Genomic DNA, 17,235 nt, shown 5'->3' with positions numbered 1-17,235 from the left:
TAACGCACATTCTAAAGTGATGCCATTCAATGGGAAACTATAATGTGTGCATTGTTTCATTATCATTGTAACAATAGAAAATACAATATTTTTTAGCTTTTAGTAATAAATGGATATTTATTCATCCCTGCTCAACATTCATTGGGATGCTACAGTGGCGAGATGTTAACTCCCTCGCCCTGTATACAAGAGGTTGTGGGTTTGATCCCGACCCGGACACCTGTATATTTAGAGTCTACATATTCTCCCTCTGGTCGCGTGGTTTTTTCTCCGGGTCCTCTGGTTTTTCACTCCACATTTATAATCAACGTGCCTTTAGAGGATCGTTGAGCTGTCATTTGTGGCCAGGTCGCTTCTGAAGTAGAGCTACTTAGCTCAGTGGGCTTTACATAGTACAAATAAAAAAATAGTTTCGTTTAATTTTTTTGGTTCTATCAATGGCCATTTTGAGGACATCAGACCAATGTGTGCAATGGAACCACGGGCTGTTCAGGGACATTTGTTGTCCGGTGTACAACGCGCTACGTTGTTCTCATGATGGGTGGCTTTCTGGTAGGAATTCAAGCCAAGCCACTGTCGTGGAAGACATGGGACCTGTCTTGGCTTGGAGAATCTCTGAAAACGGCCCAGAAAACCCCTACAGGTGAAAGGCAAGGAGCAGATGCGGTCTTGGAAATCAGCCACCTGCATGACAACTGTGAGTATATTCTTAGGTTTTTTCGGTAAAGTCACGTAAAAAAACCTAAGAATATGAATCCTTGCAGTCACGAAAGCTTCAAATCTAGAACTGTGAGTATCACCAAATGTACCGTGGGTATTTTGAAGTGTTCACGACGTTGACCCACGATGCTAATTAACGTACCATAAATTTTAAACTCTGTATTGTGTGCAGTATATATATACAGTTCGGAGCCAAAGTTAATAAACTGTGACCATATGTTTGTCAACTCGGCTTTTGTGGCTTTTTATAGAAATCATGGCATAGTTTTATTTGATGTTTTAGTAACTACAGTCAAGTGCGTTTTAAATCATTGTTAAAATATACGCGCATAGATATCTTTATGTCGGAGGGAACGTCGACCGGGTAGATGGAGTAATGAAATCGGCTCGTGCGCAGGTGCTCGGTGACATTATGACATTGCAGGATCATGAGTTGGTGATGGCTTGGGGAGGCCCTCATCTAGTATTATATTTATCATGCATGATGATGATGATGATGATACATGTTATATAATAGATATATATGCGACTGCCACGTAGACATAATGTTTCTTCACCCGTAGACTTGATTCATGGAAGGTGTGTGCCTCAAACTTAATTGGCAGGGGTCAAAGTAATATAAAGTACATCGGAAGCCATTAACATTTTTGAAGTTAAATTACTCGCATGCATTTTGTGAAGTTTAAGTATTAAATGTCCTTGTGGTGGGCTGTTTGCAATCTGTGAGGCCGTAATTGCATGTGATGCGGTTGGATCTGCCTGCAGTGCAAGGAACATGTTTACTGGGTGCTGGGGCCCTGTCACCACAGCATTGGGAGGGATCGGGCCATCTGCTTTGTGTCAGCAAACCGCCTCCGATGGAAACGTTGTCCCGTGCTTTTTTGTTCATTTGGTGGGATGACAACAGCAATTTTAAAGGGAACATTTTTATATTAATATGCAGTTGTCAGATGAAATTGTTACAACTATTTTCATTATCATCTGTAGGAACAGAAACAGCTGGCCGCAGCAGTCGTGCTTGAAAGTGCGTTGAGCAGATTCCTAAGACTGGGTGTATTCTGGTGTAAATGTGGCATTTTTTTGTGGTCTGCATTCAGCAGAATTTTGGTTCTTGTCCAATGTGTTAAGTTTGCTTTGGGAAAAAAGAACATATAACACAGACATACGGGTCATTGTTGAGTGTCCATTTGTATAAGATCATTCATAACCATTTTACCCTTCTTCTAGCAACGTATTTACAGGAGCCACATTAAGATGTTGTATTGTTTAGTAAACATGTACGTATAGTGGCATATATCATGTATGTATGACTTATACTGTACATTTATTGTACTATATACAGCACACATTCAGTAAGTAAATATACATTATTGACAAAGTAGATGCATTAGTGAAATGCTCCTCTCTATACAGCATGTAAATAGGGTACTCTCTGTATGCGTATGTACAAATGTCATCGCCATCGTAAGTGTATACGTTGTATAACTGCAGCGCAGTGTGTATGCAGTGAATACACTAAATAGTGCTGCCCTGTGCATGCTCAAAGGAAATCATACACGGGCTCAGAGGACGTAGCTCGAGGACACGGCTAATTGTGTAGGGAGGCTTCTTTTAATGTTGTGACAAATTGGATGAATAAGTAAATGTGTGTCTTGTGGGGGCAGAGGGGTGGGAATGTTCAGGTTGAGTTGCTGGCAAGACTACAAAATGTACCTCTATTTCCTCTTATTAGTGTCACACGTTTTTTTCCCCCCACGTTGTGGTTTTTTTAGTTAAGTTGTTTATCAGGTGAGGCTCTTATAACATCACAATTCCTCGTCCATACTTCTTCTCATTGTGTCATCGTTCCCTTTGAGTTGTCCCCACAACAAAAAAGTGTATGTGGAAAGGATTATGTATTTAATAGTTTTAATTCTGAAAGACTAGCTGGCCTTGAAGCGGTTTATACGGCAGAATTGCGCTAAGAAACTTATGTTAGTCGACACAGATGCCCACACACACAGCCACACTGGATAAATAATATGGATTGTATTTAGTACCATCACTGTAAAAGGCACGACTGTACGTTAAAAGTGGGCTATTTAAATGGAGTTAAATGTACCGTACTGTGCGATAGGCAGTGCTTTCTTTGTTTTACTTGGCAGTTAATAATAACAATAATATACAACAATGTAAGCAATATTTCATCTACGTAACATTAACGTTTATTAGATTGTCAAATCTATGACAGTAAAAAGTGTAAAGCTTTTCTGATTTTTTTTTAAAGTGTACAGATTTTTAACAGTGATACATCATACATAACATCCATAATATAGAAAAAAGATTAACTTAAATAAAAAGGCACATCTAAATTTAACATAACTTCAGAACATTTGACCATGTGGTAATTTATAATAAAATTAAACTTGGAAATGTTTTTTTTAATTAATTTTGAAAGTTGAGTTATTGATAAACATGAAATGTTAACGTGCATTTTGGTAAGTAAATTATGTATGATAAAATAACAAATATCCAGCATTACAAGTTTACAACATCCTTTGTCAATGTTACCTGGTCCCTACTTTATCCTGTGCTGCTTAGTTCTTATATCATTGTGAGTTCCATCTTTCACTAAGCTATCTTTTCACCCCTATACTGCACTGCCAGCTGATTTGAAGCACTACAATGGTATTGCCGCCTATTTGATAGGTCAAAAAAAGTCTTTTCAGCTTTTGCACACCACGGAGAGTCCAACACACGTGTCCCGTAACAGCCCATTTGACGTTGCGTCCGTGCGCCGTTCAGACTCGTCTTCATAACACTTTATGTCCGCAGTCTTCCAAGCTCTCGTACGTTAATGCCTTTGTGCTTTTGGAAGTCAACAGCAATCTTCCCCGTCCCTCCCTACAGAGGTCATCCAGATCAGTTGCTTCTACTTTGGCATGCGCGCCACCAATGCTTCCAGTTTCATTTTAGGCCTTCGGAGAATATTTGCGGAAAAGCATTTTTGGGGGACGTGCGCCTGGCGTGGAAGGGGGAGGAGGGGGCGAGGGGAGTGGGGGCTCGAGATTGGCAGGTGGGTACCATTGCTAGGGGGGTAAGGGGGCAAGGGGGTGGGGGGTGGCACCCCCTAAGGCACAAGGATGGGCAGGAAGTGCGCCGAGAGGTGCTTCCGCCGCGTTTTGTGTCCCCGCCGAGGCGATCCTTTGCCGTTCAGGGCCACAAACATTTGCTTCCCATTTCGCTTCCACTTCACCGCGGCGTACGTGTTGTAGCCGTTCTCCTCGATTCGCTCTTTGAACTTGCAGTCGTCGCTGTAGTCTTTCTGAAACGAGAGGAGGTTTTGTCGTTGCCGTCGTAACAATCAAGTTTTGGTCGCTTTGCGCTCATTCGACGGCTTTACGTGCTGTGGCACGCACACATACACGTAGAAATGCGGTTCGTTTGTCCCTTTAAGGGGCCACGCTATGGCGAATAAAAGGGACCCCTGTTGAAAGCCATCAAGGAACGTCTAGGGCTGTTAGCAATCACTTGTTTGTTGGCCCAGCACACGAGGGGTGAGTGGTCAGCACCACGCCTGGCCGCCTTTTCACATCCACAGCCCTGAAAATGCAACAATGAGCACTAATTTCAGGCTGAATCAACCTTAAGGGGGAGGCCCACGTTGGCTGCTGACGCCATTCCAAGTGGTTGGGAAATTTTGGCCGGACGTTGGAATGGAGCCCACTTAATTTGTTGAACTTTTTTAAAAGTTAGGATAACAGGCAATAAATAAATAAATATTTCGCAACTACGCATACCTATACGTATGCACGTTTTGTATGCGCAGAGGGATTGTCAAACACCTTCGGAAACATGCACAAGGCGCCAACAAAGCTTATGAATATAATCTTGTTCACGTGACATTTTTGTGCCGATCTTAAAATACTGCAAATAAATGTATGTTTTTGGACTTTCATCTCGGAAGCATCTAATATGGAAGCAATTTCACTTTCATACTTTTCGCATTGTATCGCATCTATTTCAGGAAATGTTTACATTACTGTACTGTTCGTGTGTAGATACTGTATACCAAAAACAATCACAGATTACACTTCATCTGTTATGAAATACCTGTAATATGAGAAAGGCATGTTACGAAAATGATAATGCGAAAACTTTTTATCTTATCGCAAACCGACCGGGCAACCAGACTACAAAATGTCAACAATCCTTGTACGGTTTCCGATACTTTTGAATTCTTCAATCATTGTAACAAGTGGTGTGACAGGGGCCTGCCATGGTATCTTGCAGGCCAAGGTGGAGTTAGACCCTGCCTGCCGATGGCCCACCCTCGCACACCGCTGCGAGAGTGGGCCACGCGGATGACCCGAGATTCAATGCGTGTTGCCTCGGCACGCTCATGTTCACCTTGTGGGCCTGTGAGGGTATATCGGTGTTCACCTGCAATGTCTCGAAAGGTTCTGTGGGCTCTGCCACTACACATCGAGCTTTTAAGCTTACTTATTCAGACCTTGCTCCGTTTCCATTCAATTGGGATTTCTTTAGAAGAGAGCTCAGAAATGCAATTGAAACCACGCATAACCATGAATGTATATAATGTTTTGCACTCGGTTATTTTTAGGAAATGACAATATCACAAGTCGGTAACATCTGCTGTATTTTGTAGCCAATATTTTGCTTAGGAAATCAGTTTGCGTAAACGACCGAGCCGCAGTGTGAAAAGAACCCTCGACATCATTCAAACCGGTGAAGTAGTGGATGCGTTATCCGCCAGGCGACCCAGCCCCTCTGATTCTGTGTCGCCTATCCAGTCAGTGAGTCGCTTTGGTGGAGAATGAAAGGCCTACGTTGCTGTTTGGCGTAATTTACTGTTCTTGTCAATAATGTTTCGCGCAATTGCTCATAACCGCCTTAATGCATGGCTTCATTGTAGTGCGGTGTTGTACAAGGTTACGGTGGGGTATCTGGTGCCGTGATTTATAGAAGGGGTTGAACTGATTGGACTGCTTCTCGCTCTCCTGTTGCAGCGGCTTGCCCGGGGCCACAGCCTGCCCACCACATGTTCGCTCCACACCTGTGCATCTTGTCGTGTCAGGCTGTGGCCGTGTGTGCCCAGTGCTGTGCGTGAACCCGTCTCTCAGGTGCCTGCTGTGTGCCTCTGCGCTTTGTGACGTGACCTTTCGGTTTGTCTCGCTTCCTGTGATTTATTCCGATGTGCCTGCTATGTGAAAGAGTTGTGACACCTTTTTTGGCCTATCTTTTTCCACGGCTTAGCAGCGGTGCTCTAGGTTGAAAGCTGGCAACTCTCCATAATGTGCAGGTCGTAAAATGAAAGTGATGTTTAGGGGTACCTTATCGTTGTTCAACGTTTTGCATGTGTGGCCCGGCGCATCAATGAATATGCTGGCATTGTGAATGTAATGTTTTTGTTTTCAATGTGGAAAAGAAAATACACCGTACATATAAATGGTAATGTAATTCGTGCAGGTTATTCAGACCGCTGGTAATGTTTAACCCTCTTACCGTGCTATAGACTTTTCCTTTCTTGTTCATTGCCAAGAAATATCCGCTATGGACGCCCTTTAGCGCCACAACTCCTACTTCCACCGATGTGATTTCCATAATGCCTGCAAAACAAAAATGGAAAAATAGCAGCCATGTACGTTTTCATTGATATTTCTTTTAGATGTTTTTCTTTTTATATAATAACCATCCTGCACCTTGATGCACGCGGAGAGCTTATTGCGTGGGACAATACACATATATAGAAAAATTGTTTTTGACACTAAAAATAAAATTGTTGTTCTTGGCCCCGAAACACTTGGCGCAGAAATTATATTAAAGCGTAGACTTCACGAGCCCCTGCAGACAATTAGACAACTTTAGCCAAAGGATACATCTGCGCCTCATAATTCTTTGCCGAACTCCTGCCATATGGAATGGGTGGGAGTGGCTGGGCCCTCCGTGGGTTCTGCTCTGGTTTCATTAACCTCGTGGCCTTGTTACCTGTGAACTGACAGCACCGCCAGGAGAGCCCTGCCTGAATGTTCTTGTGCAACAGGAAACGGATGTGGCCAACATGCTTGTTCATGCCCTTTTACCAACACTGTCCTCCTCCTCCTCTGATGAAGCAGTCAGTGGTGCTTTAAACGCTCCTCTACATATATTTAGAGGAAAGTAACGCCATTTGAATGTCAGTCCATTATGAAGTACACGTGCCTTATTTCCTGAAGCATTTACCTGGGCGACCACCACATAATGGAGTGTGTGAGACAATTATACACGATTAATAGCATGTACACATCCAATTTATTTCCCCAATGCTTGATTAGGTGCTGTGTTGGTTGTTCATTTACACACCAACAAGGTCAAGTATTTACGAGAACACCTTGTAAACACAGCTTGGGAAGCTATGTGTGGAGCATCTGAGGCCTCGTACCCTCCACGTGAGTGTACTGGGCTCATCCCGTGCTCTCATTAGTCCTAATGATTTTCCTCTTTGAAATGCGATATGTGAATCAGCCTGGGGATAGGAGGCTTCCTGCTGAAACTTGGGGTTCCATTGACAACAAATGTATGGATTAAGAGCTCACATGCACATTCCATTTATGAGCAACTCTTGCGATGATTCATGATGCTTCAGGTGTTGGCTAACAGCTGCGTCCTGTTAGCTAACGTAGCGCCTTCCCCATCTTCCGAGCATGTGTGGCCCTCTTGTTTATGAACGTACAAAAATTGTTTCCCTTTTTTGCTTGTGCGCACACACACACATAACTTGAGCCAAGATGTGGAGTTAAAGTGTATCACCGAGCCCTGGCATGCATATGAAGCAGATTACGATGCTCTAAACCCTAAGCAAAAATAGGGTCCACACAGATGCTCACGTGCAGAGAGTAAGAGAGGGGTGGTGGGGGGGGCGTTGCCTCCCAGATGTGTGTAACAGTCGACCACATTCTAACTTTCGGCACTGGTTTACACGTTGCACGTATTGTACGGAGCGAGGGGTTATGTCTGGGAAAGCTGCTACGCGCATTTCGTCGATTGTGTATACATTATTTGGTGTGGAGGTGCAAAAAAAAAACACTTTCCGTACAATTACCCTCCCAGTGCTCTATTTCTGCTGGTATGTTGACATAAACAATTGCATTAATTCACAAAACCTACTCTATTTTGGCATTTTAAACTGTAAAGTGTGAACGCTTGCTTCGATGGTGACACTTTTCATTTCCTGGCGTCGATCGTATACCCTTTCAGTGAAGGGACGTTTTTTTTTGGTTTCAGCAAATGCAAAAAAAAACATTTTCTTCCGTCTCCCTGTGAAGTAATCTAGAGTCGGGCGGGTCTTTGATCAGCGTATACACTATCATCACGAGGGCGGGCCATCCCGTATTTCTGAGAGAGCGAGCGAGCGCGCGCGCGACATCTGAGAGGACATACGTAACCAGATTCCCGTTTGCTTTCAGAAGCCGAACAAAACCAAAGGCGAAGCCTCCGAGAAGCTTAAAGGCCACTGCTCTCACTCAGTGTGTGTCGGTTTTCTTATTTTTTCTTATTTTCATGAATGCTTGCCGCAGTGATTGGGACCTCCTCAATGCTGCGCTCATAAATCAGAGCGCGGATGAGAATTTTTTTTTTTTTGCCATTTGATTCTTGTTAGCGCTGTGCGCCAGTGAAGGCCCGCGCTGCGGAGATGCTGGGATTGAAATCCTGGGTGGTCACCCAAGATTAAACCGGATTCTCAAGTGTAGCGAATTTGTGTCTGCCTGGTCACTAATGGGTACTTTGAAGGGAAAAAAAGCAGACGGTTAAAAGTTTGATGTTGTACTCTCATTTAGTCCGTAGCGACTCTCATCTCAATGTTCGAGCAGATAATGCTCTGTTGCAGTTGTGTAAGTTGAGCCTTTAAATGGTGTTGTGTAAAGGACTGACATTAGTTACGCATAGTTCTGCAATTAAATGTGTGTTTCTGCTGTGGTATGCGGCTCCAGAATGAAATGCTAATGGCCTATAAACACAATAATATAAATAGAGACTAATTGGCATATAATTGGTTTAAAACATTGTTGAATACGTTTTATTGTGCTGAACGTTGGAGAAAAAAATGTTTATTGTATTGTGAGAACCGCACGTACTGTGTTCATCATTTGTCGGCGAGTACAAATTAGTCACATTCCACCAGATTGTCACTTTTTTGGCCAGACTTTACAAGAACAACAAAAAAGAATAATGCATCGTTACGTGTGACGATGCATTTCTCGTTTTGTTTCGGTGCTGCTCGAACTTAGTTTTCAGAGAGGATTTGTAAAAAAAAAAAACCCTCACCCTTGAAGAGAGGTCACCAAATTGATGCGTTATCTTTGACCCCAAAAAAAGAAAAGGCAGCTTGTTTGCTCTTACTGGCCATGTGTTTGACATTCAATATATCACCACTATCTTCTAAGCATTTTTTTCTAAACGCACCTTCCGCTCGTGAACGAATCCTCAATTGCGACGCCAATCACAGGAGAATTTGGTCGCATGTGGATCATGACGTATCCAAAACAATTGATTCAAGGTGTGCGCTTAAAAACTGGCGGAATTGGACCAGCTTCCTCAATCTTTGCCTTAAAATCATTCCAAAGTGTTGGTACTGCTAAAAACCAAAAATGCGTCATAACCGCAAGTCTCCAAAACAGAGCCAGCTACCGTTAGAAATAATGAACGTCTTGGACGAATGGGTTAGGCAGGTGTGTGTATATGTTGATAAAAATGTTCTTGTATATAGTAAACCACCCTCTCATATTCTTGGTTCCTTCGGTAAAGTCACGCAGAAGGGAAATAATAAAAATAATATAAATATTAAACAATAAAAATTCTTACGACGTTTCGACTGCAATACATGCAATCATCATCCACAGCAAGAAAATTTTCTTGCTGTGGATTTCACACCTGATGATGATTGCTTGTGTTGCAGTCGAAACGTCGTGAGAATTTTTATTGTTTTATATTTATATTATTTTTTATTATTTCTATTTCCCTTCTACGTGACTTTACCGAAAGAACCAAGAATATGAATCCCTGCAGTCACGAAAGCTTTAAATCAAAATTCACCCTCTCATACTTGAAGGCTTGTCATGTAAAACACAAGCGATCTGAGTGTAGGACTGTAAGGAGTGGCGCGCCGTTTATTTATTCGGCGAGTGGAAGTCACCTCACACTGGCTTAGAGTTCGTGCATGTGGTGATGTGTCGGGGTATTAAAGAGTATAGGTTTGCATAAGACATGGGCCTCCTGCGTAGTTCACACAGGTAGACCTGAAATTGCGTGTATTGTTTGTCCCCTGAAAGGCTGCTCTGTTAACACTCGGAGTGACCTTTGGCCCCACAGTTTCATTCTGTTCTTCAAATGAAAGGTGCAGAAAATCTTTTGAAGGTAGAATGATAAACAGTAGTTTAAAGTGTGATGGGGGAGGATTCGACTCTGGGAAAACGTTTCAGATTGGCTTTTGTTATTTGCTTTTTGGGAACAGACGAGAATTGTTTTGCATTCTCTAAACGGTGTATGCATATCGTTTCATGCACGTAACTTGGTAGAGAATAAAATAAAGTTTTGCAGTGAATGGGAATGATAACGTTTTGAGCAAACAGGTTTTCCTGGGAGACACCAAATTTGTGTGATGTTTGTGTAGGTGTGTGTATGGCAACAAATTGACTTAAATAAAGTGCCGTATTATTCTGCAATTCATTGCCCATAACTGCTCAATTACTTGGTCACTCAATTTAAAGATAGTGCTAGCCTGAATTCATTGTTGTCAAGGATGACAGGTTCTACAATTCCGTATTTTTGTTCATTGCCATATGATTTTTTTTACGTGTTTGACAAATGGCATTTATTCTCTGGACATCTTAAGGACGCAGGTCGGATTTGGTATCAAACAAAGTTAAACATTATTGAAAAGGGATAATACACCAAATGAAATTTGTATGCAATGGTATAACTTTACACGGTTCATACAAAAAATTCCAGCCAGTTCTTTCAGGTGCTGTAGACAAAACATCAACTCCACTCGACAGGCACTTCACCCAACTAGGTTGGTATGGTAAAAAGCTGCTTTATTATTATTTTATTATTATTATTCAACTAGCAAACATGATTAAACGAAGTTTTACGCTGATCATGCCAGAATTTCACAAAACATATGAAAGAAAGAAAAAAAGAGGTTCCAGGGGGTGCAGTTAGAGGCTGGGCAGGGACGGAATGGTGGTGGGGGGGGGGCGATGGTGGTGGTGGTGGGGGGGGGTTTGGTGTGGAGAGAGATAAAAATCTTTTTTATTTCGAAAAATAGTGCCCGACCGTAGCCCATTCAGCAAGCAGACACAAGGTGGGTGGGTTTCAACGGCTGGCCTGCCGAGACGCGTAATAGACGCGTGGGAACCCAAAACGTGCAACAGGTTTGCGTTTGCATTCTGGGCACACAATGCACTATTGTTGGTCACCTAGCAAGGGTCTATTGTAAGCCACGGTCACCCGTTGTTTAGGACAACACTGGTCCTCCCGCTCGAAATTGCCTCCTCGACAATACTCCTTTTCTCCGGTATATTTATTTTCTTAATTGTATGATTGCTTTGTTGCTATTATTTTGCAGGGTTTAATGGACTACTTTAAGTTCGTTCTCATGGGACTTAGCTTCCAATTGCAAATTCTTAGCATCTGTATAAAATAATTGAAAGCAATTTTATGGTCATTTGCACATAACAAATGAAAGCGAACAAAAATACATATTACATGTATAATTGCAGTGCGCCGTGTTTGGTTTGTGGAAAATAAAATTAGCTGGAAATTGCCACTTCAAACAAATGTCCATTGTGCAACGTTAACTATTTGCCCCTTGTACAGTAACGTGAATCCGCAGCGGTTTTCAATGCAGGAGGGTTTTATTTTCATACATTTTTTTGTGAAATAGGAAGTATTGTGTGTCCATCGCATGACGTAGAAAACGAAGGAAATACACCGCTTGAAATTAACGTGAGCAAGGAGTCGTTGGGTGTCTCGATTACACAATAAGTTGAAACTCAAAAGGTCTCGAGTATGGTCTCTTGCTAGGCACAGCACGCAGATTTGTGATGGATCCTGTCACGACGTCTGAAAAACCGGATGCAAACCTGTCAGTGCCACGAGCTGGTGGCTGCTGCAAACACAAACGGCAGCTCACACCGCTGAGCAAATACGAAGCTCACGTGCGTGTCATCGGAAAGCGGGAAATATTTGACGAAACTAATTTTGACATTTTCATTCTTTGCTGACCCTAAAATGCCTTCTTACTTAACTGCCGTTGTCACAGAAATGCTCTTGTTTGGGGTATCGGGACTGCTGGTAAGCTAACTTACTCAATTGCTGGCCTCTTTATCAACTGCGCTCATCTAAAGCCAACAGCCGGGAATTCCTGCTTATGGAGGCCTTAGAGTTTGTTGGTTTTAAGGGTTAACTGCAGCCAGTGGTGATGCTTGCAAGTCTGGTTTCTGTCAGCGCTGCCATTTGATCGCTCGTGCATCTGCACCGTTACTTACTCGCTAAAAAACACCAATGGCTGATAGATACATTGCAAACTACCGAGCAATTCGTTTGAATTTGAGCAAATACACGTGCAAGGTGGCCGTCATATTTAATCAGCGGTAAAGGGAAACGTTGGGATTTTATTGAATGGGATGCAGAGGGATGTTAAGGATAACAGAGGCTGAAAACTGAATGCACAGGCTCAAGATGTGTTAAAGGGCATTAGAGGGCATAGCAGATGACAGACACGGATCCTTTGAGGAAACCCGTACGTGAAGATATGGGTCTATCTGTGGTGTGGTGAGTCAACATAAGGTCAGCGGGTTAAGTGGTATCTGATGAAGATTTTCTTGCATTTAGAACGTCCTTGGCCATTTTATTGCCATGCAAAATAAAGTTGTATTTTATCTTGTGTCAAGAATTTAACTTTTAAATAGACTAGGTTTTTTTTTTCTCCTTTCTCCACCACCCTCGATTTAATACCAGAATTACATTGTAATTATTCTGAGGGTATGAAAATTATTTCACAGTCTTTCATAACGGGGACTGATGGGGATTTCCTCACGTTATAAAATTATCCCGAGTCTTTTTTTTACTTTGATGTTTGATTCATGGCTCCATGGTGATAGTGGGGAAATTAACGTTACGCAACAGTGCCAGAGCATTTGATACAATTAAGTGGTCCTTCGGTGTGGTTAATATTAACACAAATAGCCATGTTATGGCGTAATATTTCTTCTGATTCGTAAATACCATACATTTTACTATAAATATAGCACCTGCCTTAATTAGTACCCTGTAAGATGTGACCGCCCTTGTTGCACACACCGGATCAAGGGATAGTTTCATTAAAAAGAAGCAGAAAACAAGGACGCAATAAAAAAAAAACGTTTGTCATTTTTACCGCTTAAGTCGACCTGACAAGCGGGTTTGCGTTCATTGCTTGATATTCAGTAGGATGAACACATTCGCGAGACGGAAAAAAAACATTCATCATTTGTGCCGTGGGGATTATTTTTTTTTCATCTCCTACCGCCGCCGGGTGTCATTCGTTAGTGGCTGCGGCACGAGTCTCCTCTCAGGAAATCCTAATGACCTCCGTGCTGGGAGAAAAAAAATTGCTCTCTGATCTCTCCTGCGAAATGAAAGACTTCCTGAATTAACCGAGACCCTTGTTAACCTAATGACAGCGCTGCGCTCTCTGCTTGAACTGGAGAGTTGTAATTGCTTCAACTATGATTTTCCTTCGCATCAAGCACAAATAACACGAGTGTGTGTGTGTGTGCACGCTTGTCTATACTGTATTATTATATACACAGTGCACAGGTATGTGAATATATGGAACTTTAATATACGTACGCATAGGACAGTCTCGTTTGAGTGCTTCTGCAAGGCTGCTGAGGAATTGTTCAAATTAAACTTTGGTGCGGCTTTGGATGTTACAACGTTCTACGCCAAGACATCGCAAAGCTCCATCCCTGTCGGATGTTTGGACTCTCCGAACGCTATTGGATTCCTCGTGCGCATCAAAGAAAACAACTGCCTTAAAACCCCTAACTTTAGCTCGCCCGTCACGCAGTTGGCCAAAGGGCACCGTATAATGTTCTAATTTAGAGTATAGGATCAAATATAATTGCATTCTGTGTTTCAATATTTTCATTGTCGCGGAGCATAAAAACTCGTCACGCCCTGTGAACTGATTTGTTACTTATTAGTGGTAAAGCGGTTGTCAGGGACGTCATTTACTTTTCAGTGAATCATGGCTAAACCAGTCAACCGCAGACGGTCGGGTTCGAAGTCTTCGGTGCTCACAGAGTGCGTCGGGTGTTTTGCTAACTGCTTGACCAAGCCAGATCTGTTATCAGCGTCTGCCGTACATTTCTAAACGACTGCAAATGTTGGTGCCCTACATGAGTAAGTATACTGCGTGCAGATAATGCTCGGACCTTAAGTAACTGAATTGGAAATGTAAATACAAATATATAAACCAGCTTGCGCATGTGCAGTGTGCTGGGTATGTAATGCGTGGGGAGCGGTAGTGTAGCGGTTAGCGCTACGCTGCGCTACGAACCCGGCGGCCCGAGTTCAATTCCCGCTCACGGCCAACACCAGTGACGATTATCTGAACCGGTCCTGGGCCTCCCCTAGGTCAACTCAGCCTCAAATGAGTACCTGGCGCGGTGTGTAAACATCGCCACTAGGGAGACAAAGGCGGCTGGGCGTGGTGTTGGCCACCCACCCCCTCGTGTGCCGTGCCGGCCTTTATAGGTGATCATTAACAGCACTTGACCCAACAGTCTGTTCAGACTATACGGGGGATCTTTGTCTTTGTGTAAGTAATGCATAGTTGGTATTGCATATGTTTATCGTATGAACAACCCGTTTAGTAGCTTATTTATATTCCAATGTGTGTGTGTGTAGAACGTACTACCGTGCGTGCGTGCGCTGCATACTTATTTTCGGCAAAGGAATACATTGTGAAGCGTGACTTAATTGCATGTGAAGGTTGCTCAGTGAGCAAGAGAAAGAAAATCCAGTTTTGATTACAGTATTGTGACAACCTGTGTACGGTGGCTAATGCGGCAACAATTTGGCTTGCCGTATAATTATAGAATTTAACATTTCAAAAACAGAAAGAAAGTGCAATATGTGCACACATAGTTCCAGAATTAGCGCTGACGTTATGCACGGGGTACTTACTGAACGGGCAGTTCTTCTTGCGAGTGCCGCTGACTTTGCCACCCTTTTCGATTTTAAGGAAGAATTTCGTGGCCGAGAAGAGACGACGCCACCTGACGTCTCCCTCTAGGTGCTTGTAACTACGCGCGTGCCGCTCCAGGCTGGAAGAAGACGACGACGACGACGAAGACGAAGACACCGATGATGACAACGACGACGATCCAAAGAGAGACGAGGAGTTGGAAGAGTTTCTGAGACCCGGCCGGGAGTCCTGGAGAGTCAGTGGCCCCTCCTGGGGGTGCGTTTCAGCCAGGCTGATCAAGCAGAGCAGGGCAAAGAAACGACACCCCCAGGAGGAGAGTGGAGCTTGCAGCAGCAGCAGCCTCCGCTGCCTCAGAATCCATCTCCACATGGTAGTGTCGTAGTGCTGCCGACTTGGGCAACTCGCAGGAAAATCATAGCTGGATCTGAAGTCAAGATGCTTTCTGCTAGTCCTGCTGCTCCCCGCTGCACTGAGTTTTATGACAAACCCTGCGGAGTTGCGGACTCGTTTTGCGTGTTGCTCAATCCGGGGGCACCCCTTCAAGTGCTTTACCTGCTGCGAACTGCAGGCAGCCTTTTTATCTGAAGATCGCTGCGATGTGCGACATCACTGTGGTTCATCTGGCTCCCGAGTGCTGAAATGCTGCCAAACCAGCCACAAGTCCACTGAGTCACTTTTGCGACGAACTACCTTTGAAAGAGGCCTCCGTTCGTCACACAGTGTTGGTGGGAGGTGAAACGTTTTTCTCTCTCTCTCTCTTGCTGCTCCCCTTCTATTTTAAATCCCGCCTTTTTTTTGCAGTCTTCTGAGCCGCTGTGACGGTAGCTAATGCCAACGCGCGGCCGGTGTTGCACGTAACTTGGGAGGAGCTCTTTGAACAATCTTCCCCAAGTGGAAAGCGGTCACCTAGCTGTCAGCAAGGCTCTCGAAAGCTTGCTCAGACATTTGTAGTTGATTAGTCTATTTATACACTGTACGCTGGTTTTTGCCGCTGCTGCTCTTAAGCTGCTGAGGGTTTTTTTGTATTTCGTCAGCGCCTGGGTTATGAATGGGTAATCGACGACTGAATAGTTTTAAACGTGATCTCCAGACATTCGCTCGCTCTTCTTCCCTCCTCCGAATTCACGCTCGTGGTCGAAGATAATGATTGATATCTCCCCCCTCCCCGATCGTATCTTGTCGTGAAACTTGGCTCGGTGTTTAATTTTGCCCTGTTGTAATTAATTTTCCACTTGCATCCTCCTCCTCCTCCAGACCGATCCTTCCTTTATTTGCAGCCTTGTTCCCCTCCCGGGATGAGCGTCTGTTATTCCCCCGGTCCCCACAGGAGCCTTGGACACTCCTGATGTGTGCCCCGAGTGACGTACTTGTGTGTCCGGCCTCTTGACAGGCAGCTTAAACCCCCCCCACCACCACAAGTCACAAATCCTCTGTTCAGGGCACAAGTCAAACAGAGAGGAAGATAAGGTTAACTTCGCCTGACAAACACTCGCTAAACAAATTTCCTCCCACCCGACTCTGATCCCGGTGTTTAAACGCAGAAAGGCTGCACCGGTTTAAGGGGCTGAGCTCTGTGCTTGCAGTCTGTAGAGGAAATGATTATCAAATTAAACAAGAAGTAATTGTTACCATTGGTCAAGTTGCTCATGTAAATGCATCCAGTCAAAATGTTATAATTGCGGTGATAATTTATGGGACCTTTGTGCTTGCGCGGATTTTTCTTTTCTTTTTCTATTTGTTTCAAAACACGGCCCGGCGAGACTCAAATTCGGCGAGCATTCAACTTGTTTATGCTTGAGGAAGCGTGCTCAACATTTAAGTCGGATAGGTTATTTTCGAAACAACTTGAGCACGCCAGTTTTGTTGCAATGCTGCATGCGTTCCGTTCTCCACAGCTTGATGGATATTTCATGAACGCAATCTCGCATCAACGCAAGCCAACGCTGCTTCTGTTTGATTCCCCACCTACAGTGCGCTATGTAGTCTATTAATTGTTTTAATTTGCATTACATAAAGGAAATATCGTGCCTGAAATACGAAATTATCTTAAGCTAAATTATACGCGATATAAAACACATGCTGGCTGTGATATTTTAAACGGCTTTAAAGTTCCTTTTACGACCAGTATTCTTTGGAGTATTCAATGACACTGGGATAGTTTTTCAAAACCTAACCACAAAAGAGCAAAAGCCGGATGGATTTTACCTTCAAAGTCACAACAAATACCGAAACCACGGATGCTGCAGTCACCTTTCATTGACTGAATCGCGCAACGGGGC

At 43.5% G+C, this 17,235-nt stretch overlaps 2 protein-coding genes across 2 annotated transcripts in view; one reads left to right on the top strand and one right to left on the bottom strand.

Moving 5' to 3' along the window:
- Positions 1-17,235, top strand: part of FAM227B (family with sequence similarity 227 member B) — a 42,231-nt gene that overhangs the window by 5,370 nt on the left and 19,626 nt on the right. Inside the window, exon 8 of the mRNA XM_078880355.1 lies at positions 557-697. Coding sequence (XP_078736481.1) covers positions 557-697 — 141 coding nt within the window. The remainder of the gene's footprint in view (positions 1-556; positions 698-17,235) is intronic.
- FGF10 (fibroblast growth factor 10) lies at positions 3,830-15,325 on the bottom strand. Its single transcript, XM_078879800.1, has 3 exons — positions 14,935-15,325; positions 6,226-6,329; positions 3,830-4,024 (listed from the first exon to the last, which is right to left on the bottom strand). Exons 1-3 carry the CDS (start codon positions 15,323-15,325, stop codon positions 3,830-3,832), a joined length of 690 nt encoding a protein of 229 aa, XP_078735926.1.

The sequence above is a fragment of the Lampetra fluviatilis genome, chromosome 3, assembly GCF_964198595.1.
Source record: "Lampetra fluviatilis chromosome 3, kcLamFluv1.1, whole genome shotgun sequence".
Classification (NCBI taxonomy): domain Eukaryota; kingdom Metazoa; phylum Chordata; class Hyperoartia; order Petromyzontiformes; family Petromyzontidae; genus Lampetra; species Lampetra fluviatilis.
Note: the sequence above shows the minus strand (reverse complement) of the source record. Positions and strands in the feature narration are given on the sequence as shown.